This window comes from Artemia franciscana, chromosome 4 (assembly GCF_032884065.1).
Source record: "Artemia franciscana chromosome 4, ASM3288406v1, whole genome shotgun sequence".
Taxonomy (NCBI): domain Eukaryota; kingdom Metazoa; phylum Arthropoda; class Branchiopoda; order Anostraca; family Artemiidae; genus Artemia; species Artemia franciscana.
Window position 1 is genome coordinate 29,402,809 of NC_088866.1, and position 24,477 is coordinate 29,427,285.

General features: G+C 33.9%; 1 protein-coding gene and 1 long non-coding RNA gene across 5 annotated transcripts in view; one reads left to right on the forward strand and one right to left on the reverse strand.

Moving 5' to 3' along the window:
• Positions 1-24,477, forward strand: part of LOC136026265 (multiple PDZ domain protein-like) — a 448,978-nt gene that overhangs the window by 245,625 nt on the left and 178,876 nt on the right. For all 4 annotated transcript variants that reach the window (XM_065702652.1, XM_065702654.1, XM_065702653.1 and 1 more), the window contains exon 20: positions 6,899-6,964. In XM_065702652.1, coding sequence (XP_065558724.1) covers positions 6,899-6,964 — 66 coding nt within the window. The remainder of the gene's footprint in view (positions 1-6,898; positions 6,965-24,477) is intronic.
• On the reverse strand, positions 926-22,798 carry LOC136026267 (uncharacterized). Its single transcript, XR_010617251.1, has 3 exons — positions 22,647-22,798; positions 7,798-8,060; positions 926-3,883 (listed from the first exon to the last, which is right to left on the reverse strand). It is a non-coding gene; the product is annotated as an uncharacterized LOC136026267 (long non-coding RNA).

Sequence of the window (24,477 nt, forward strand, 5' to 3'; positions counted from 1 at the left end):
CCTGAATTTATTCACAGCCTAACTCTAAACCCCTTTCAATGAAGTTCCAATTTCCTTTAAATCTTTTCTCATGGCCACTTATTCACCCATTGAGGACGACTTGTTTTTCGTTTTTCCTCAGATTGACGGCCAAAAGTTGTCGTAAAATACATAGCATACAAAAGTTGTCGTACAATACATAAATAAATACATAGCATAATTTTCTTGATCATTTTAGCTTCTTTTTTTTAAGACGGAGAAAAAAGCGCACATCTCAAACTATGATCGGTTAAGCTTAAATGCAATATATCAATTTAAAAAACAAATCATCAAGAATTATCACTTCTATATCACTTCAGTTGCGAGCATATCTTAAAATGAACTCATGTTCAAAAATTTTTTAGAACCTTCAAAACTTAAATCTTTGTAAAACTTAGCCTAAGGTTCTCCAGTATTAAACAAAAAACAAGTTTTTTCAACTGAAAGAAAGGAGCAATATTAAAACTTAAAACGAACAGAAATTATCAAGTATATGAAGAGGGTTGCCCCCTCCTCAATACCTCGCTCTTTACTCTAAAGTTTTTTAGTATTTTTAAAAAAGCGTCTTATTGTTCTAACTAAACGGCCCTTGTGTTCGTTCTGTTCCTTCTGTCCCTTGTGTTCATTTTAAGTTTTAAAGTTGCTCCTTACTTTCAGTTGAAAAAACTTGATTTTTTTAATTTAATTTCTGATCGTTTTTTAAATAGCGTCGGGAAATCTGACCCCACCTCGAAGGAGAAACCCCCTCACCATGAAAATATCCTCTAGACAATTCAATTTCGGTGAAAATTTACTCCGGACAATTACTCTTAACCAGTCCGCGTGTAAAATAGAGACGAAAAAGAGAAAGTAAGACATATAAAAATAATTTTGTATAAGAATTCTGGTGAATTCTTGCATTGTGTAATTTCCCCTGACAAGTTCGCTCCCTGGAAACTTCCCTCTCCATGGAAAATTCCCAGTGGAAAACTCCGAGCAGAAAATTTTTGCCCCCCCCCCCCTTCCATCCCATATTCATGCATTCATCCCAATAATAAATACTATGCGTAAACTATGGGAAAATTTTATAACTTAAAGATTTTTTCACTGGGGCTCTGGTAGGGAGGGGTCAAGTTATGTCAAACGGATAGTTATTGGGCCTTTCAACTATGATGAATAAAATGGCTGTCTAAAAATTTTGATTGGACGATTTTGGAAAAAAGTGGCGGGAGAGGTGGCCTAGTTGCCCTTTAATTTTTTGGTCACTTGAAAAGGGTACTAGAACTTTTAATTTCCCATCGAATGAGCCCTCTTCCGATATTCTAGGGTCACGATATTCTAGGGCTCTGAGAAAATTTTCTCAAGCTCGTAACCTTTGATGGGTAAGACTAAACATAATGAAATTTATATATCTGAAATCAGCATAAAACGCCAATTTTTTAATATATCCATTGGTATCGAAATCCGTTTTTTTAACTGTTCTTTAGAGTTTCGGTTACTATTGAGCCAGGTCGCTCCTTAATTACAGCTCGTTACCACGAACTGTTTGAACCGGAATTGTTTAATTTTTCTTTTGGTTGTTATTACGTATATGAGGGAGTTACCTCCTTCTCGGTACCTCGCTCTTTACGCTAAATTGTTTTGTGAAATTGTAAAAAGCTTGTTATTCTAATTAAACGGTTCTTGTGTGTCAGGAGTCATTCTTGAATAATTGGAACAAAAAGTCAAACATTAGCGTAAAGAGTGATGTACCGAGAAGGGGGCAACCCCTTCATATACGTAATAATTTCTGTTCGTTTAATAAAAACCAAAAGCCGAAGAGATGCATTATATTTGGTTTATTATCGCATAAAAATATCATAGTTAAGAAGCGGTCTAAGATAATATTAAATGCTACGATTGGCCAAAAAATAACACAAACGAATTATTGTTCTTATCGGCAATTATTTAACAAAATTCAAACTTTAGCGTAAAGAGCGAGGTACTGACGAGGGGCATAAACTCCCTCATACGTAATATGAGGGAGTTTGCCCCTTCGTCAATACCTCGCTCTTTCCGCTAAAGTTTAAATTTTGTTCCAATTCTATAAGAATGCCCCCTTAATCCCGAAAGCCATTTAAGTAGACTGAATAGCTCTTTTGAAATTACTAAAAATACTTTAGCGTAAAGAGCGAGGTATTGACGAGCGGGCAAACCCCTACATATACATAATAATTTCTGTTCGTTTTAAGTTTTAATGTTGCTCCTTAATTTCAGTTGAAAAAACTTGTTTTTTTATTTAATTCCTGATTATTTTTAAATAATGCTGGAAAATCCAGCGCCCCCTTCATGGAAATTCTCTTCCCCCGTGAAAAATTCCTCTATGGAAAGGTCCCCCCACGAAACCCTCTCCCCCCTCTCCCACCCCCTGAGGGAATGAAAAATCCCCCAGAAAATGTCTGTATGCTTCCCAATAATCAATACAATATGTAAATAATGGGTAAAGTTCATAACTTGCAGCCCTGGGGATTAAGCCATACTTAAAGACATAGTTATTTGATTTTTTGACTATGTTGAACAAAATGGCTCAAAATTTCAATCCGGTGACTTTGGGGAAAAATGAGCGTGGGAGGGGGCCTAGTTGTCCTCCAATTTTTTGGTCATTTCGAAAGGGCGCTAGAACTTTTAATTTGCCTTCAAGTGAGCTCTCTTGCGACATTCTAGGACCAGTGGGTTGATACGATCACCCCTGGAAAAAAAATGAACGCGTCACCATGATTTTTTTTCTGGCAAAAAAAATACAAAATTTCACATTTTTACAGATAGGAACTTGAAACCCTTACAGTAGGGTTCTCAGATACGCTGAATCTGGCGGTGTGATTTTCATGAGATTCTATGACTTTTAGGGGTGTTTCTCCCTTTCTTCGGACATAGGCAACTTTTCTCACACTTGTAACTTTTGATGGGTAGGACAAAACTTGATGAAATTTATATATTTATATATAAGCGTAAAAATCCGATTCTTTTGATGTATCTACTGGTATCAAAATTCAGTTTTTTTAGAGTTTTGGTTACGATCGAGCCGGTCACTCCTTACTTACAGTTTGTTACCACGAGCTGTTTTATAAAAAGTACGCGAAAGGCGACATAGATAAAATTAAGTAAAAAGTTTATAGTAAACTTTTATAATTAAAATTTAAGGTCTGTAATTAAAAAGCCCACAGCAAAGCCTTTTTACCAGAGTTTGCACATATTATAGACGTTTTTTTATTATTTGTTTAAAAACTGATGTTTAATATTAGCTGAAGTCTTCACAAATATTGGTTTCCTTTTATGCAAAACAATTTTGTATATGACTATATGGTAAATAAAAACAACTTATCACCGGATGCACTAAGAAGGAAAGAAAATTAGTCATCCGATGTGTACATCTAAGTAAAATCTCCTCTTATCCCTTCCCCCCCCCCAAGGAACAACTGTTAAAAAATAATATTGCGAATATAACCGATTTTCATATATTAAATAGTAAAGGTCCCACTAGTATATGAAGAATTATTAGTTGAAATCAAAGTTTACACATCTTATGGAGAAGAAACTTTTCCATTTTCATTAAGAACTTTTCCTTTAGCATTAGTCAAGGTTCTGCCAAATATTAGCTTTATTTCAAACAATTTTTTTTCAACTATCTTGGGAATTAGTCTTAATTCTTTTTCACTTAAAATGAAAGTTTCGTGATTAATCTTTCGGCAATCTTCCATTCCGTCGCGTTAGTAGAGCTTCCTGCCCCTTCCCAACATAAAAGGCTTTTATTCAGACACAAATTCAACTGAAACTTTCAAAATCAAATAGCCTCTTCTTCTTCATGGACACGTTCATCATCTTACTTTTTCCATCATTGATCAAAAACCTAATAAAAAAGTGAATTTATTACTAGTAGTAAATTTAGTACTACTTAATAAACACACCTACAAGCAAGAAATAATCCCTCTTGAGATTTACTTGAAGGACCACCAAGAGGAGATATGGGGTTCATAATTACGCTTTTGGGGGGAATTTGGCCATCACCCATTGAATTTTCATGTGGAATTGGAGAATTTTCCGAATAAATTTCGTTTCTTGTACTTTAAGTTATGCATAAAATTGCAATGAAACACAATTTTCAGCATTAATATTGAACTAGCCGTTTTAGGCTTTATTGGAAAATAAATTACTGAGAAATATATCGTAGAACAGAAAAATGTAAAACATAAACTGCTAAGAACCATAAATTGCTAAAAAAAAAAAAAAAAAAAAAAAAAAAAAAAAATAAGGAATATAAAAATGATAGTTTATAAACATCCCTAATAGCATAAATACTTGCTTCAAATCAGTACTTACTAAGTTGTTAATCAATAATGCTGCTTAGTTATGACAAACCGTAGGTATTTTTCTTTCTTTCTTCTAAGGTTAGGGTAAGGGTTTACTTTGTCTGAACTTGTGACGATATTTCTGAGCAACTTGCTCATAAAAATCTAACGTAACACAAATTTCAAAAGCAGGGTTGAACTGAACAATGCTAGTCGGATCAGAACATTTTATTACTGAAGAGTTTGCGCGAAATATAAAATTAAATACTAAAAGTACTCTTTATAGCAAAACTACTAGGACCAAACTGGTGCTTAATTTGTACTATTCAAGAAAACTGCTTAAATTTGACAACTATCTTTTTTTCTTCTGATGAACGCCGTAGTTTATTTCGTCTTAGCCTAAACTTTGCTTGTTGGATAATTGAACTCATTTTGATTTTTTCTCATAAATCTCTTCAGAAAAAGTTCGAACAAAAGTAGCTTCTCAAGCTTTTCCATATTCCTTTTGCGTATCGCTCTTTTCTAAGTCCACGCCACTGCGTTGACTATGATTTTGTGTTTTGATAGGTTTTTCTAGATTCATATTAAATGTATTATTAACTAATTGTGTTGTTGTGTTGAATAAGTCTTAATTGTGTTGACTCTGAATTGTGTTGTGAGAGAATTTTTCTATTTATACTTTCTTCTCCCTCTGTGGTTTTTACGTTTTTTCTATTTTGTTTTCATTTTTGTGTAATTATTCAAATTTGGATGTAACTAATCGTGTTTTGGTTTACAAGGTTTGTCTGAATTTTATAACTTGCGCTTTGAAGAGAATTATGCTGGTCTTGAAAGATTCCTCTAAATTTGAACTTTGAAATTTCTGGATTTCGAAAATTCGAACTTCCGATGCTATTTTATTTTCCTTTTATTTCTTTTCGTTATGTTTTTTCTTCTTTATCTTTTTTTTCTTTTTACATCTTTATGTTTTCTTTTATTTCATTTGTTTATTTCTTTTGTTTGTATTCCGATATATGTCTTTTCTGCTTTGATAGATCTCTAGTAACTCAAACGCAAGATAGTTCATCAGAATAATCAGGTTGGAATTTCTCACTTAGCACTGCTAATAATTATTGAATTAAAAAAAAAAATCAACTGAAAGTAAGGAGCAACATTAAAACTTAAAACGAACAAAAATGATTACGTATATGCTGGGTTTCGCCCCCTTGTCAATACCTAGCTCTTCACGATAAAGTTTGAATTTTCTTCCAATTCCTTAAGAGTGACTCCTGAATCACTAAGGCTATTTAATTAGAACGACTAGCTCATGAAATTACTAAAAAAAAATTCAACGTAAAGAGCGAGGTATTGACGAGGTGGCAAACCCCCTAATATATACAATAATTTTTGTCCGTTTTAAATTTAATGTTGTTCCTTACTTCCAGTTGAAAAAAACTTCATTTTTAAATTTAATCTCTGATTGTTTTTTAAATAATGCTGGGAAATTCGGCACCCCTTCATGGAAAAATTCTCTTCCCCGTGAAAAATTACTCCATGGGAAGATCCTTCCACATAGCACATTCTGATGTTGTGATTTTCATTAAGATCACTTGACTTTTAGAGGATGTTCCTCCCTTTTTTCAAAATGAGGAAAATTTCACTAAGATTCTACTATGACTTTTATGAGGTGTTTCCCCTTTTTTTCGAAAATAAAGGAAATTTTCTGAGAATCATTACTTTTGATGGGTAAAACTAAACTTGATGAATCTTGTATATTTGAAATCAGTTTAAAAATCCAACTTTTGATGTATCTATTGACATCAAAATTCCGTTTTTTAGAGTTTCGGTTATTATTGAACCGGGTCTCTCCTTACGTACAGTTCGTTAACATGAACTGTTTAATTATATCTAATGTCAGAATATATATATATATATATATATATATATATATATATATATATATATATATATATATATATATATATAATATATCTGACATAATAAAATAATTAACAGCTGCGTTAGCTCAAAGAAATTGGGGGGGGGGGGGCAAAATGTGTTTTTCAAACTTTAGGAGTAGGCTACAAGCTGTTCTCCATTTTTCTAGTGAAAATGCCAAAAAAGCCATTTCTCAATGCAAATACCAAAAAATGGTATTTTTATAAAACCGAGAGAGAGGCAAAGATACCTTTAGAATAAGTGCCTCCCCCCTGCACCATCAAAATATAGTATCCCGTAAAATAAATTCTTGTGTAATTTTCTCCCTTATGTTTTATCTTTAGTCCCTGAAATAAAATTATCTAATCCTCCACTAATGTCAGACCTCCTTCAGAAACCAAGTGTCTTTATATGATTAATGTCCTTAGATAATTATCTAATTTTATTATTAATATGTGCATCAATATGCTTTTCAGTAAATGTAGCATTCTAATCGGTCTTTAATTAATGTAATGGGGTAATTAAGTGTTATTAATAACTAATTAATTGGTTTTTAAAATAACATAATGTATTGTTCATTATATTAATTAAATCGTTATCTGATTAACGTGAAGCGTCTTGAATGGAATCACTTTTTATAAATACGTTTTCTTTTTTAGTCACAGTTTTCTACGCATGACGAAATTCAAGAAATCAAGAGGTCACTAAATGAACTCGATGATTCAGTAAGTACTGATATATAATGATTTGTATATTACTGTGAATGTCTTATTCAAAAAATTAAAGAGTATTTTCTTCTTTAAATGTCGATAATTTTTGGTGTATACTGTTTGGTAATCTTGAAAGTACCTAGGGCAAAAAAATAAAAACCTTTTTTGCCCTCTGGACCCATATTTGGTCTATTCATGTCCGAAGACCATGGTTTTCCAAAATTTTTCTATTTTTGAAATCGTGATTTGAAAAACATAGTTTTTGTGTCAGTAGCACATTTTCGTCAGTGTTGTTATATTAGGCCGTGGAAATTAATACACGGAACTAATTATTCAAATTTGACAACCCTTCATCCGTAAAAATTCAAATACGAATAATCTGTCAATTCCTAGGGACAACTACGAGTACTGACATAAATTTACGAAAATATAGGAGTTGGGGGGGGGGGGTAAAATTTTGTTTTCAAAATTTGGGTGCGGGACATTTTTTTTTTTCCTGGGGAAACGCAAAAGAAAAGGCTATTCTCCATGAAATGAGGGGACGGTAAAACAGTCTATGAGAAGGTTAATTACCCTGTTTTGTTTTATAACAAGAGGTATTTGACTTTGGTTTTTGTATGTGCTATTTTTTCTCTTCATACTAGCCACTTGGAGACCCTCTGCAATAGACCTGTATAATAGGATTTGTCATCAACCATAGAACTACTACTACTGCTAATGCTGCTAACAATTCACTGCAGCAACAAGCATCCTGAGGTCAACACAGCCTCACATGCTCCTCTTACACCCCAATCTTTTACTCTCATCATTAGGAATTGATAGAAGTAGCTTAATAAAACTAGACTTACCAGTCCAAAATAAAGTTCAATATGGGTGGGATCTTTCCTCTTCAAGAATCTCTGGAGCTGGTATCTTCTAGGATCCAAATTGTTGCAAGAATTCGTTTTATGTCTTCCCAATCCTTCTTTACATTTTCCATTGAAATTCAGCTTATGTCTATTTCGGTAGGTCTTTCCGCTATTGCAGTAAATCGAGTGTCTTGCCAAACGTATGCTGTTTAGTCTTGCAGACCTGGGTTCCTACTGCAGTGTCAAAATCCTCTCATAAAACCCTAAAATTAAAGATATAGGTTAGTCTGGCATATATGTAACGTCAATTGTCTCATGCATATGTCTGTTTAACCACAGAGGAACAGAGAATTTACTAGTAAAAAATAACGTGACTCAAAAACGTTCGTTGTTTCATATTTTTCATAAAAGACCAAATCAGGTTTTTAAAAGGTAGCGGTATTTTTCTGTCATTAAATTGTATTTACGTTTCAGTCCAGATTTGTCACTCAGGTTAACCTGATTTAGGTTAACTTGAAGTATTAGTAACCTGGTTTTAAAAAGTCGGGACTATTTTTCTGTCCATTAATAATAAATAATATAATTTGTTTTTTAAAATACACCAATGGAATCGAAGTACACTTTTTAATACGGAAGAACAGGGAGATTTTTTTTTTTTTTTTTTTTTTTTTTTTTTTTTTTTTTTTTTTTTTTTTTTTTTTTTTTTTTTTTTTTTTTTTTTTTTTTTTAGTTAAGTTTAACTAGATTTTTGATGATAGCCACTAAATTAAATCTTTTCATGCTTCAACCCCTTCGACCAAACCATGTTATTCTGGCATGAAACAATAACAAAACTGAAAATTTATATTTGTATTAGTTGAGTGAGAATGGTTTAGAAGTGCCCCTTCCTGGAGTTCGAAATGTCTGCAGTATTTGGTGCATAGTGTGGAAATTAATCAAAATTCATTGTGTAAAATCATTGGGCATCTCAGCTCTATATATGAGAATGCGTATGCGTATTTCAGAATATATGCATTTTTTGTTAATTTGCGATACTTAACTTTTGCCAAATTGTGATGGATAGCAGTTATGCACAAGGCTGTTCAAAGGAGGGATGCTTCCGGGGCAAGGTAACCCGGGTGCTGTGGCTGGGGGGAGGAGATACCACGGCTGGGGGTGCTATGACTTGGGCTTCTGTTTTTATGTTTGAGTTGGGGGGCAGTGTCGTAATTAAATTTGCCCCAGGCGTCACCAACCCTAGGAACACTATCACTGATACTAACTAATTTATTTAATATTAAATTACTTAGTTAACTAAATTAAGTAACTAATTCAATTGATACTAACTAATCCTAGTAATAACTCATTGCAGCTCCAAGCTACCTGAGTTTAACTAACGCACCTGTCTGCTTCTACTCCTCCGCAATTTGTTCCAGAATTTGCTTTTTCCTTCTGCCTTGAAGATGAATTTCCTTTAACTCCTGTCTCGTGACTTTTTCCCATGCCATCCGACTGTCGTAGAATGAAATATGACATGTTCATTACCAGTATACCTTGCTGATTTGCGAGTGTTGACTGTTTAATCGTAAAGACTTAGAGCTGGTTTTTTAATATTCACAATAGCGCGGCAAGGGGTGCAGAGACACCCCCCCCCCCCTTTGAGATCGAAATTATTGAAGTGTGGGATTTATAATGTTATTTTTTTAAGTTAGATATAAAAAAAAAGTTTGCAGTGTAGCTCTTGTTTCCTAGGTAGATTCTATTTTTTTAACTCCTATGAATAAATTACATTATCCCGATGTGAACCGCTTTCTAACCAAACCAATTGAGGGGGAGGAAATTCTGTTGATGTTGCCCGATATGCCAATGAAAATTCTGACCACGTATATAAATATACGTCCAATGATTTGAAGCTTAATTGTAGAGCCATGCTCATTAAAGTAAAAAAAATTCATGTAAACCAAAATTGCTTAACATTGTTTCCGTCTGGAACTCTTCAGCTGTCGAAACTATAAAAGTGATTTTATTACATGATACAGAGCAGGAAAAGGCTCGTTTGATATTACAGGAGTTATTATCTGTTTTTTTTTTGTTTTGTTTTTCAAAAGGTCTAGCAAAATAACCCGTGCAGCCGCTAATGCATCTGGCTGTCTTTCATTACCACCGAAACATCAGTGTTGGTGAATGAAGTCCAGTCTATAAGAAGGGAGGAGGGTTTCAACATATAGCGAAATATTTATTTGGGGTTGTATAGGACACTATACATATGTAAATATATATATATATATATATATATATATATATATATATATATATATATATATATATATATATATATATATATATATATATATATATATATATATGTAAATATATATATATATATATGTATATATATATATATATATATATATATATATATATATATATATATATATATATATATATATATATATATATATTTACCCGTGCCATTTAACCAAACACTTGGAAAACTATAGGTTTCACCGTTTGCCTGCGAGTCCAGGGGACTTGTTGGTAATGTGTCAATCGTATGACACGGTATTCCACCTTTTGATTACAAGCGACCAAGCCTATTAGGATTATTTCACTTGTTCGCCTGTGAGTCCAAGCAAATTCAGTCCCGGGTTTTGCATACAAGTTCAGTGGATATTGTTTGTCACACGTCAACCCAAAATCAATCCAATCTTTGATCCCTCAGTTCTATAACTATCTACCTTATTTCTGCCCTAGGAATGACGCATGAACGGATAATAGATAGACTTATAGACTTCCAACAAAAGGAATGACATCATTTTTGTACAATCCTAAAAATGGCGTATGCCAGATTTGCCTCTCACTCACTCGTACTATCTGCCTTGACTTTTCTACAATTAGCCATGGCTTGATCCCCACAACTGCTTGATTCTAATTCAAAATCTCAAATTCAAAACATATAGCTAAATATTTATTTGGGCTTGAGTAGGACACTACACACACACACACACACACATATATATATATATATATATATATATATATATATATATATATATATATATATATATATATATATATATATATATATATATACTACTTGATTTTGACTGCGTGATTTATATCAAAATCTCAAATTCAAAACATAACTAAATCTTTATTTGGGCTTGTGTACGACACTATTTAAGTATTATAAGTATTCTTATTTAATTAAAAATAACTTTTTATAGACTAGGGAAAAAAGTAGGGAAGTTTTTCCTATTTGCAGAATGGAGAACTATCGTCAGTTCTATCAGATGCTAATTATTGGCTTCTGAATTTATCGTTTACTTTTAACAAATAGCCTACATTGAAGGCAGAAGCCAAGTCTTAGTAGGGCGTAATTTCTGATACGTACTGTCCAAAAATATATATTTATAAATGTTACCGTGAATGTCCGCAAATTGGTGAATGTCGACATTCACCGGTCAGTAATTTTTTTCAATTTATTGTAAGGGTTGATGATGATATTAGAATATATTAAGTTTGTAATGTGATGCTGGGTTGGATTAGCTTAGATTAGGTTTTTAACCGAATTTTTAGCCATATTTAAAACCAAATTTAATCAAATCTAACCTAACCTAGCCTTACCTAACCTAAACTAGCATAATATAACCTAACTTTAACTTTAACCATCGTAGCTTGCATCAGACTGAAAAGGCTGACTCGTAAAGCTAATTGAATCCAAGCAGAGAAAAAGGAATTTCGAACATTCTCCGGTGAATGTTAACATTAACAAGATTTCAGACATTCACGGTGACATATATATTTTTCATTTCATTTTATTCTTTTTTAACTACTTTGCATGCCTTTGAATCCCATAATACCTTGATATGGACTCTTAATTGTTTCTGCTTAATTTTTTAAGGATGTTTTTTTACGTCCCTTGCTTACTTAGCTGCTCTTATTTTAATGATCTGCCACGTCCCCTTAGTGTAGTTATAGCGTTTGGGTTTCTTCATTGAGAGTTATTAAATAAAAAAGCAAGTTTTTCTACCGAAAGTAAGGAGCAACATTGAAACTTAAAACGAACAGATAATATTCCTTATATGAAAGGGACTGTCCCCTCTTCAACGCCACTCTCTTTACGCTGAAGATTTTTATAGGTTTTAAAAATAGAGCTTTAAGAAAGAGTCAAACTTTAGCGCTATATATTTAAAAATCAGCATACAAATCCGATTCTTCTGATGTATCTATTTGTACCAAAATTCCGTTTTTTTTTTAGTTTCATCCGGGTCACTCCTCATAAGTTCGTTACCACAAACTGTTTGATCCAGAGGTGCATCTGAATCTCAGTATTTTCTTGTTTGGATTCTAAATTCATCTTTCAAAATTAGAAAAAATCAGGTATACCTGGGAAAAGGAAAATCAGTTAGGGGTTTGCTTTTCCCAAACTTCTAATGGATCTCATAAATTAAGTCTCATGGTAAATAAGTTTTCTGTAACATGTAATCTTTGTTCAATCTTCCAACCTCCTGTACCTATTTGATAGATTGCTTTTTCATCAATTTAATGGAGTTTTGTAGTTTTAGCCATGCTCTTTTTGGTGAAAATCGAGCTCTAAAGATCTTCTTCTTATGAGGAAAAAATCTTCTTAATGAAGAAATCAAAGTTCTTTTTTATGAGGATTAAATTATTTTTAAGAATTAAAATATATTAATACATTAATAAATAAAAAATGGATTTGACAGCAGTTCATTTTCTGTTTCAGGGGGGCCAATTAATGATGGGACAGCGGGGGTAGTTGCCCCCTTACGTTTTCGGGAATCGGAGCCCGAATTGGTTGGTTAATATTTCTTTCTTGTCATAAAAAGGACACCTAGAGTCATGCGCGTAAACCAGACGGAGGTAATATTTCTCTCCCCGATGACCTTCTCCAAAGAACATATTAATAATCTCCCAAAAGAACATATTAATATCAATACTATGTGCCTACTGAAGTACATTATGCCAAAGTTTGGGTAGTTAGGTCCTTATTTTTGTATTTATGCGGAATACACGTATTCGAACATACCTTGAAACTGTAGGTATCGGTTCGGCCGTAGTGGGTGGACCAGGTTTTGAGGGTGATGGTTATAATGATGATAATGATTCTGGTTGTGATGACGATCGTGATTATAGGAATTTTTGATTTTTTTCGCCTCTCAAAGTAAACTCATGTTAACGAAACAAGTTCAAAGACAGTTTGAAAAAGATTTCATATTTTGTCAATAATTTGTCAATTGTCTATGCTCGCAAGATATGATGAAATCCTTCTAAGATGATTCAAACAGCTCAAAAGCTAGACAACCTTTTAAACTAATTCCTTGAAATCTTGCAATATCAAAAAAATAGACTAAATTAAAGTATCAAATATAAAAGGTGGTTTTGGACGCATTATCATTTGGAGCACACTTTCTATTTGCAACTGAAAAAAAAAAAAAACTCCACAGATCAAACAGCTCGTGGTAACGAACTGTAGTAAGGAGAGACCCGGCTCAATAGTAACCAAAACTCTAAAAAATGGAATTTTGATACCAACAGCTACAACAAAAGAGTCGCATTTTAATGCTGATTATAAATATATGAGTTGCATCAAGTTTAGTCTTACCCATCAAAAGTTACGAGCCTGAAAAAATTTGCTTTATTTTAGAAAATAGGGGAAAACAACCCCTAAAAGTCATAAAATCTTAGCGAAAATGACACCATCAGAGAACTCTGTTGTAGAAGTTTCAAGCTCCTATCTACAAAAATGAGGAATTTTGTATTTTTTGCCAGAAGGCAGATCACGGATGCGTGTTTATTTGTTTGTTTTGTTTTTTTCCCCAGGGGTGATCGTATCGACCCAGTGGTCCTAGAATCCTGCGAGAGGGCTCATTCTAACCGAAATGAAAAGTTCTAGTGCCCTTTTTAAGTGACCAAAAAAATTGGAGGGTACCTAGGCCCCCTCCCACGCTAATTATTTTCCCAAAGTCACCAGATCAAAATTCTGAGATAGCCATTTTATTCAGCGTAGTCAAAAAACCTTATAACTATGTCTTTGGGGACGACTTACTCTCCCCAGAGTCCCCATGAGAGGGGCCACAAGTTACAAACTTTGACCAGTGCTTACATATAGTAATGGTTATTTGGAAGTGTACAGACGTTTTCAGAGGGATTTTTATGTTGGGGGAGGGGGGTTGAGAAGAGAGGGATGTGTTGGGGGAACTTTCCTTGGAGGAAATTGTCATGGGAGAAGAAAATTTTCATGAACGAAACGCAGGATTTTCTAGTATTATTAAAAAAAAAAACAATGAAAAAATAAATATGAAAAAATATTTCAACTAAAAGTAAGGAGAAGCATTAAAACTTAAAACGAACAGAAGTTATTACGCATATGATGGGCTCACCTCCTCCTAATACCTCGCTCTTTACGCTAAAGTATTTTTAGTAATTTTAATTCTACGGCTTTTGTGATTCAGGCGCCATTCTTAATGAATTGGGACAAAATTTAAGCTTTAGTGTAAAGAGCGAGGTACTGACGAGAGGGTGAACCCCTTCATATACGTAATAAAAAATGAGAATAACGAAGTTCTTTACGTAAGCTAATTTGTAAGTTACATATATCTTTTACTAATAAAAACATTGCTAAAAAATTAAAAGTTCTAGTTGCCTTTTTAAGTAACCAAAAAATCGGAGGGCAACTAGGCCTCCTCCTCCGCTCCTTTTTTCTCAAAACTATGAGAAAGCCATTTAGCCAAAAAAAAAATATACAAATTTTGTTTTAATTATTTTCTGTGGAGAGCCAAAATCAAAACATGCATTGATTCAAAAACGTTCAGAAATTAAATAAAAAAAAACAAGTTTTTTTAACGGAAAGTAAGGAGCGACGTTAAAACTTAAAACGAACAGGAATTACTTCGTATACGAAAGGGGCTGCTTCCTCATCAACGCCCCGCTCTTTACGCTAAAGTTTTTTACTGTTTTAATAAGTAGAGTTAAGAGAGAGCCAAATTGCTGTAAAGAGCAATCTCTACAACAATCTGCTTGACTCTAGTTTGGCATTGTGGAGTGACATGCATGAGAGGAAAATTTTCAAGTATACTTGAAAATTTTCAAGTATACTACTGTCAACCAGCGTGTGTTCCCCGTGGAGACCCTCCAACAAGGTTGACTCTAGTTCAGAATTGTGGAGTGACATGCATGAGAGGTGTAGCATAAGTGGAAGACGGTAACAACGGCAATGAAAGGGGTAAAATTAACCTTGACTTAATGCCCACTTATTTGGACTATCTGTTTTGGCCTTTTCTACAATTGACCATGACTTGACTTTTCCCACAACTATTCCATTTTTTATACTAGCGGGACCCAGCTAGTATATATATAAATGTAGTGTATGTCCAAACGTTTGGATTCTATCCTGAAAATACGTTTTTTTTTCCATCCTCACGAAACGTGTTCTGACCAAAAATTAAATTTACATCCCTTGTAGATGTGGATGTATTAAGGTAGTACCATTGATTCATAAATTTTATTGTAATCTTTAGTTCTCTAATTTCTTCTAAACCTATTTTTAATTTAAAAAAAAAACAAGTTTTTTATAGACTAGGGGAAAATGTAGGGAGATTTGTCCTATTTGCAGCAATAATGTTTGGCCTTTGATGTCTAATGAGCTTTTCAGTATTAATATATCTTTATCATTTACAAATAATAATTTATGGAAATCAGAAAAAATGAAGTTTACAAAATTATTTCTTTACCTTCAGACAGTTGATAAAGGTTGTGACAAAATTTTGAATTAGACAGTTGATAAAGGTTGTGACAAAATTTTGAATTATAGTCAGTTTGTTAGATAAATAGTTTTTATCAAAAATAAACTATCTGATTTAGTTGTATCCTTATGATTAGTCAATAAATCCTCCTTTATCCTACTTCTATTAGGAAAACATGTCTTGATTCTTTCTTTCTGAGTTAATAGAATGTTCTAAGCCTTGTTGTTAAAGTAGACACTCCCTTAAAGCATCTTATTGTTTAATATATTGAATTACTTTTAATGGACGCTCCTGCTGTGCTAATTTGATGCTACAGGTTTCCGATAAGATAAAATTCTTTTACTTAATTGCATTATTGTAATGGTGGAAACGAAAAACAGAAGATAGCTTGCTGTTATATTGCTCCGCCTTAAAAAGTTTTTTTTTTTTTTTTTTTTTTTTTTTTTTTTTTTTTTTTTTTTTTTTTGGCTGGTTGTTTTGTTGTATTTTTTAGATGTATTTTCCCAAGCACATCACATTACTTCCTAAATCTATGTCAGAGAAGAGAGGCAGACCCAAGCACATCACATTACTTCCTGTCAGAGAAGGGAGAACAAAAATCTATGTCAGAGAAGGGAGGCAGAACTCTGTCTTTTCTAACCCCTGTTTTATTTAACCGTTCTTGGTACGACAAGCCTTAAGCCAGTTAAAAGTCTCTTCGTCTGTGGTGAAAAAGAAGACCGATTGCTTAAAGTGTGACGCAATGAAGTTTGTGTATACTAATTTAGTTTGTTGAATGTTTTCCAGCAGAATTGTCTACAGATAGTTTTAGGTATTCTTTTATTATATGAAATTGATATATTTTGATGTATTTGTTTGAGGTATTATATCAAACAGTCATCTATAGTAAAGATGCGGTTTGATCCCACTTTCTATGGCTCTCTCTTTCTGTATAAAATTAAATAAAAAAAACAAGTTTTTTCAACTGAAAGTAAGGAGTGACATCAAAACTTAAAACGCACAGAAATTACTTCGTATATGAAAGAGGCTGCTTCCTCATCACGCCCCGCTCTTTACGCTAAAGTTTGACTCTTTCTCTCAATTCTTCTTTCTAAAACAGTAAAAAACTTTAGCGTAAAGAGCGGAGCGTTGATGAGGAAGCAGCCTCTTTCATATACGAAGTAATTTCTGTGCGTTTTAAGTTTTGATGTCACTCCTTACTTTCAGTTGAAAAAACTTGTTTTTTTTATTTAATTTCTGAACGTTTTTGAATCAATGCATGTTTTGATTTTGGCTCTCCGCAGAGGAATAATCAAAACGAAATTTGCATATTTTTTTTTTGGCTCAATGGCTTTCTCATAATTTTGATCGAATGATTTTGAGAAAAAAAGAGCGGGGGACGAAGCCTAGTTGCCCCCCGATTTTTTGGTTAATTAAAAAGGCAACTAGAACTTTTAATTTTTTACGAATCTTTTTATTGGTAAAAGATTTACGTAACTTATAAATTAGCTTACGTAAAGAACTTTTGTATTCTCATGTTTTTATTACATATATGAGGGGATTCGCCCCATCGTCAGTACCTCGCTCTTTACACTAAAGCTTAAATTTTATCCCAATTCATTAAGAATGACCCCCTGAATCACAAAAGCCGTAGAATAAGTAGTTGAAATTACCGAAAATACTTTATCGTAAAGAGCGAGGTATTAGAAGGAGGTGAGCCCCTCATATGGGTAATAATTTCTGTTTGTTTTAAGTTTTATTGCTGTTCCATACTTCCAGCTGAAAAAGCTTTTTCACTTTTATTTTTCAATTGTTTTTTTTAAATAATGCTAGTAAATCCTGCTCTCCCTTCATGGAAATTTTCTTCTCCCATTACAAATTCTCGAAGGAAAGTTCCCCCAGCAAATCCCCCTCTTCTCAACCCCTCCCCCAAACCAAAAAAATCCTCCTGAAAACGCCTGTATACTCCCCAATAACCATTACTATATGTAAGCACAGGTCAAAGTTTGTAACTTGTTGCCCCTCCCACGGGGACTCCGGGGGAGTAAGTCGTCCCCAAAGACATAGTTATAAGGTTTTTCGACTACGCTGAATAAAATGGCTATCTCAGAATTTTGATCCGTTGACTTTGGGAAAATAATTAGCGTGGGAGGGGGCCTAGGTGCCCTCCAATTTTTTTGGTCACTTAAAAAGGGCACTAGAACTTTTCATTTCCGTTAGAATGAGCCCTCTTGCAACATTCTAGGACAGCTGGGTCGATACGATCACCCCTGGGGAAAAAAAAAAACAAAAAAACAAAAAAACAAATAAACACGCATCCGTGATCTGCCTTCTGGCAAAAAATGCAAAATTCCACATTTTTGTAGATAGGAGCTCGAAACTTCTACAGTAGGGTTCTCTGATACGCTGAATCTGATGGTGTGATTTTCGTTAAGATTCTATGACTTTTAGGGGGCGTTTCCCCCTATTTTCTAAAATAACGCAAATTTTCTCAGGCTCGTAACTTTTGATGGGTAAGACTAAACTTGATGAAACTTATATATTTAAAACCAGCATTAAAATGCAATTCTTTTGATGTAGCTATTGGTATCAAAATTCCATTTTTTAGAGTTTTGGTTACTATTGAGCCGGGTCGCTCCTTACTACAGTTCGTTACCACGAACTGTTTGATTAAGAGAATTTGAAATTCTCTGCGAAAAGAGAATTTTGTTTTGTCTTTCTCTCTTCCACTTTCTCTATAAAAAAAAAGGTGAAGAATCCTTTTGGATTCATTGGCAAAGTTTAAGGGTGAGAGGATCCAAAAAATTAGGGTCCAAACAAAAATCAGGTCATCCTCTAAAGGGGTAAGTAGAGGTCTTGAGGATAGAGGTAAAGAAAGTTGGAACTTCTTGAGAGAGTGTAAGGAGTGACTCTTTCAATATGCTGGGATTTGGGGTGGGGAGGAGTGTGTGTAGCTGTTTCGGCCTTAGGCGAGATGGTGCTGCAGTGAGTTGTTAGCTGTAGTAGCAGTTGAGAGTAATAGAGTCAACTTTCAATGTATTCTATACGTATTATGTTAATCGATGGTTACATTTATCGAGGTATTGATTTTAGTATAAACAGATGACGATAAAAGTAAAGAGTATGTAAAGAGTAGAAAATAAATAAAGAGTCTTAACTTATAGAATTTAATTATGCAAGTTATTTATTTTAAATTTCGACCTTACAAAACTTAAATGATAAATAACAAAACTAAATAATTATGACATAGATATATTGAGTTTTAGTTTAATTGACGGGTCATTAGTAATTCTTGTTACTTTTAATGCGTTAGCGACCCATGGTTAGTTTGATATTACAGGTTTTCATACTAGAAATTTGGGAACTTTGATGCTAAAATATTAAGAATAAAGGGTCTCAGCTTTTAACATACTTGATGGGTAATTTTTGAATTGTATTCCATTTATGCATCAGCAAGGAGTGCTAATTTGATCTGTATTATTTATGGTAAAAATCAGACTCACTGATTTAAATTTTATGTACCCAGAATATCTATGTGGTATAACTAACATTTAAAGTGAAATTTAGCAATATATTTATCTCTAAAGGGAGTAAAAAGAGTACGGCATTTGACTTTACAGTCCCTACCGGCGGTGCTGATCTCCGTTTCTTGGCCCTTCAGCCAGGAAGTGCAATGGGGGTTGGGGGCGAACCATCCTGTGCTTTTGCACACCCTTCCTGTTTACTTTCCCCAGATTTCTCCAGGTACCCATTTATAGCTGGGTCGACTCTGGCTGAGCTTACAGAGTCACGCCACTGACCCCCGTCCCAAACTAAATAATTGGGTACAGTAGGATTCGAACCCTCGCCCTCTCAGACAAAGGATTACAACTGAAAGTAAGGAGCAAAATCTAAAACGAACAGAAATTATTACGTACGTGAGGGGGGTTAACCCACTAGTCAATACCTCGCTCTTTACGCTAAAGCTCGAATTTTGTTCCGATTCTTTAAGAATGACAACTGAATCAAAAAGGCCGTTTAAATAGAATAGATAGCTCTTTTGAAAGTACTAAACAATCTTTCTACTATTGAACTAACCTTGCACTAAACTTGAATAGCCTTGAATAACCTTGCATTTACCTGAACAGCCTTGAACCTGGAGCTTCAATAACTTTGCACTAACATATGCCAATAAATCATGTTGTGTACCTTCCCCTCCCCAAAGAGAATAAAAACCCTTTCTAAAATCCCTGACTGTTGTTCGACCTTTCCATGACGAGGACATGTTTGATACCACATTAAAATACTGCATCCCACTACTAAAAACTCATTTCAGGGCCAAACTACCCGAGACTAACACAGCTGCGCACGCTTCCCCTTCACCCTATATTATTCAAAGCTTCATTTTCCCCCGTCAAGTTCCTCTTTCCTTTGAAGTGTTTCTTATAGCCTCTTGACACCCAATCGAGGACGATCTGATTTCTTGTGGCCCTGATTGATGACCAAAAAACTGTTCATAAAATGACACCCATTAATCAGTTGACACCTAATTTTTCACCAGGATAGTAGCAAGAATAAAAACAAATAACCTGCCAACGGCCAAGTAATTTAGATCTTGAGAAACTTGAGTGAAGCAGAAATACAGGAATTGCTTCCTTTTTTGTCTTATTCTTTTCTTTTGAGCCTATAAAAAGAATGCGAAATTTTTGCTTTTGTTTGTGGCATTTTGTCTATTTGGCAGCTTTTTCTCTCCATTCTAGCTGTAAACATGATTGAATCTCTTCATGATGCAACAAATTTCTGGTATTTGTCAATTTTTGGCTATTTTGGCCATTTTAATTTAGACCATTTGGCTCCTATTAAAATCCTAGGATTTATATTCCCATTGATTTTTTTTTAATGCTAGTTTTTATTGTAAATTTTTAGTTTGTGCTTTGGTGATTTTCTGCAGTCCTATTATTCTAATATGTCGCTGTAACGCAACTATTTTACGATAGTTCGGTAGCTGAGTTGTTAGGGGGGCGAAGGGGTTACTTGCCCCTGGCGCCGTGATTAGAGATAGAAGGGAGGGGTAATGGATTTGGACAGTTTTAAGTTAGAAAACAATTGTTACTTCAGAATATGCAGAATAATGTAGGTAACACATTTTGCATTCAGATCCGCTATGCTTTATTCCCACCTCCCTAATATGCAAATTATATAAGTCCAATGTATCCTGTCACCTGTCACTTGTCTTTGTGGCTGTGAAACGAATTTTCTCATATCCAAAATTCTTGAGTGTGTTCTGAATAATTAACAAGTATCTCCATTTTTTTTTTTTTCACCAGGGGCTCTCAGCATCAGGAAAACTATAAAAATTGCATATATTCTAAGAATCTAGAATAGGAATTTTTTGGGAAAAGAGTGGTTATTTTGAGAAACATGTTGGACGTACCTGTATTTGGCATTTTCAGGAAAATTATGGTGATCAAGAAAATCTCAGTCAATCAAGCTGCACCAAAAAGGGTGGTTCTGTGCCGCGGTTTTTCATGGCTTGTAATGATTGCTCGAGTTTCCCATATTTATGGCCCAGTTTTCCAGAAAATACCAATTATAGAAACGCTTTTACTTTTAGGATAGATGCCCATTAACATACAAAGCTAAGAATCAATAAAATGTTTCGATACTAAAATCTGAAAGGAAATTGTAGAAATTGGACTTGATCAGTTTTGCAACTAAACGAGTTTTGTGTTTAGGCAAATCAATATGAATATGTCTGAAAGTGTTCATTTGCGTACCTGCTGAGTTTCCCCAGTGAGTTTTCGAAAATTGAAAAAAATACACAGGAAGTGGACTTACTCAATTTTACAACGTAATGAATTTTGTATTCAGACAAATCAATACGAACACATCTAAAGGTATTCATCTAAGTACCTCCTGAGTTTTCCCTCCGAGCTTTCGCCGCCGAGTCCCTACAGGGCTTGTTTTGGAATAATGCTTAATTTTCCTAGATTTCCGCCCAGTTTTGATTAAATAATCAGCGGGTTTAAATAATGATAATTAAAATAAATTATTTATTAATTATTAAATTGAAAATAATTCTTTTGATAATTGAAGATTTTATTATAATTTGGCCTGAAAGTTTTTGAGAGACAGGGCCTTAATCAAGTATTTGCCCCAGGTGCAAGAGAGGCCAGAACCGCCACCACACTCTTTATGATAATTGAATTGCCTTGCTTAGAAATAGTTGTATTTCGTACTTCGTTCAGGTGTGTACGCAGAATATTTTTAAAAGGTTGAGCTGTACGAAACAAAAAAGCACAATAGATAGACAAATTATAAAGGAAAAATCGAAGTTATGTATCTGAAAAATCTCAAATGGAAACGGGCACAAAAGCCTCCAGAACTAAATAAGCTGTCTATCCAATTCACCAACTTCAAGTAATCAGTTTCGCTGAAAAATCCAGCACTGCACGTAAGCCATATTTTTCTGGAGAGGGCCAATAATATAATAAAAATTTGATAGCTTTAATGGGAAGTGTCAAATAATTTGGAATTTCGGGAAACCCTGACCTGGAGGGTACTCCATTTTCGTTTGGGATTTTATGGGCAAAACGCCAGATTAAATAGCCAATGAGTAACCACTTTTTTATATGCTGTGTTTATAGAAATTTTGTATTGCTTTTTGTTTTGTCTTTTAAGTTTTTCTGGTTGATTTACTCTCCCTGATTTGCCTGTGAAACGCCAAAACGGGGCTTCTGTTCATTTTGCACTATTGCTATTCTATGTTTCATATCTTCTCTATAATTTCCATATCCAGTTATTACTAAGGGTGCCAATTAACGAAAATGTAAAGGGGGACAAGAATTTTTTTATCTTTTTAAAATGGAGATTCAGTAAAGGGTATTTTTCAAAACATAGGGGGGGGGGGGCACAATCGGGCTTTTTTCAATATTTTTCTATTAAAATACCAAAAACGGGATTTTTGGATTTACGACAAACTATTAAGCTTTCAGGGTGGAAAAAATTGTCTACTCCTTCAACTCAAAAAAGGTTAATGAAACTAAGGACCAATCTGGACATGTTATGTCTCAGAGTCAATAAAAAACCACAGGATTACCAGAAATAATTACCAGATAATCAAGAAACAGTTACTATATAACTTACCGCACCCATCCCTCAATCCTTTACAGAAGCTACTGACATCAACACCTGAAAGAAGTTGCATTTGGATTAAGCGAGCGTTCCTTCCTCGTTTTCATAAGGTTTCAGAATTCTGTTTCCATATGTTCAAAGCAGTTGCGTTCCTTGTGGCGCATGTTGATAGAGCAGTTTTTGGGAAAATACAGCTTTAATGCATTTTAAAGGTTTCACTTTCTATATTTATATGGTCGATTATTGATGCAAATATTTAATGTTAATTTATAGACGTAGAACAGTTCATAGGCTGTTCTAGTCTATTGCCTCAAAATTTGCTAATTAAAATCTGAAGCACTGATTTCAGATTTTTTTTTTTTTTTGAACGACCAATAAAGACAGTTCTTTTTTTATAGGTGTCCAATCGGGTTACAGATTTTGTTTTTCTTTTTTTTTGAAAAACCTCTTTTACGTAGCTTTGATTTATTTCATTTTGTTTACGATTATGTCCTAGAAATTAAAAAAAAATATCAATGACCTTATAAGCTTCCTTCGGGTGAATATATGTAAAATTTTGAATAGCAAAATTTAAATATCACGAGGGGGGTATTTGGATTTTAAAATGTCTTGGCGGGGCATGGCTCAAAATCGATTGGGAACCACTGGTTTATAGTAAATCAAATAAATAGTAATTCAATCATAAGAAATATATAATGAAAATGTAATCAAACTTAATTTTCTAATTATTATATTGAACAGGTGACCTTTCGTATGTTCACGTAAGATGGTTTCTGTTTCTTAAAATCAGTTGAGATATATTTTCAAAAAAAAAATAAATCTTCTCGGTCTTTGCCAGTTTTACAACTTTATTCATTCTTGGTAAACAATCTGGAGTGACATGCCTGTCCACAGCCAGTAGGAAACTAAATATGTATGCTAGGCTACGTTTATGGCTAGGCCACGTTGAAGTATTGAAGGCACGCGCTACGGATGAAGTATTACCAAAATCACTATTTTGAATAGTCACTATATATTAAAATTTCTATTAAAATTACAATTTTTCAAATGTAGATCGGGTGACTTTAGGGGGAAATGAGCGTGGGAGGGGTTTTTTCAAAAATTTCACATTTTTGTACATAGGAGCTTGAATCTGTAGTATGGTTCTCTGGTATGCTAAATCTGATGGAGTGATTTTCATTAAGATCACTTGATGTTTCGGGGGTGTTTCCCTCTTTTTCAAAAACAGAGCAAAATTTGTCAGGCTCGTATTTTTTGATGGTTACCATTAAACTTGACAAATTTTACATATTTGAATAAACATAAAACTCTGTTATCAAAACTCTGCTTCTTAGAGTTTCAACTGCTATTGAGCCACGTCGCTTCTTACTTGCAGTTTGTGACCTCGAACTGTTTGATACTTTATACTATACTTCTAAAAGGATTTTTAAGTTACACTAGTTTAAAGTGCATTTCCGAGTTGAGTGTGGGGCTTACGTCTGCAGAGTGAGTTACATTGCAGCAACTTCTACCTGCTATTTCTCAACACTTTCGTCATAAAATTTTTTTCAGGAACAAGACTGGCCAAACTTACACTGACCTTACAATATTTCTAACGCTTCGAGGTCATTCTTCTGCCCTATAAACTATTTGTTGTGAATTTGAGAGAGAAAAAACTGAAAAAAAATCTTTTTCTGCATGGACAACGGGAGGACCTAGATTTCAAATAATAATATTGAATGTCGGCCATTTGATTGCAGTAAATAAGGAGTCGGGGTGGGAAAAATGTTTTTAAGTAAGTAACATAAGCTGCCGGAGCTTAGGCTCCGGCGCTTACTACAATCAACTTGACGCATCTCGGCAT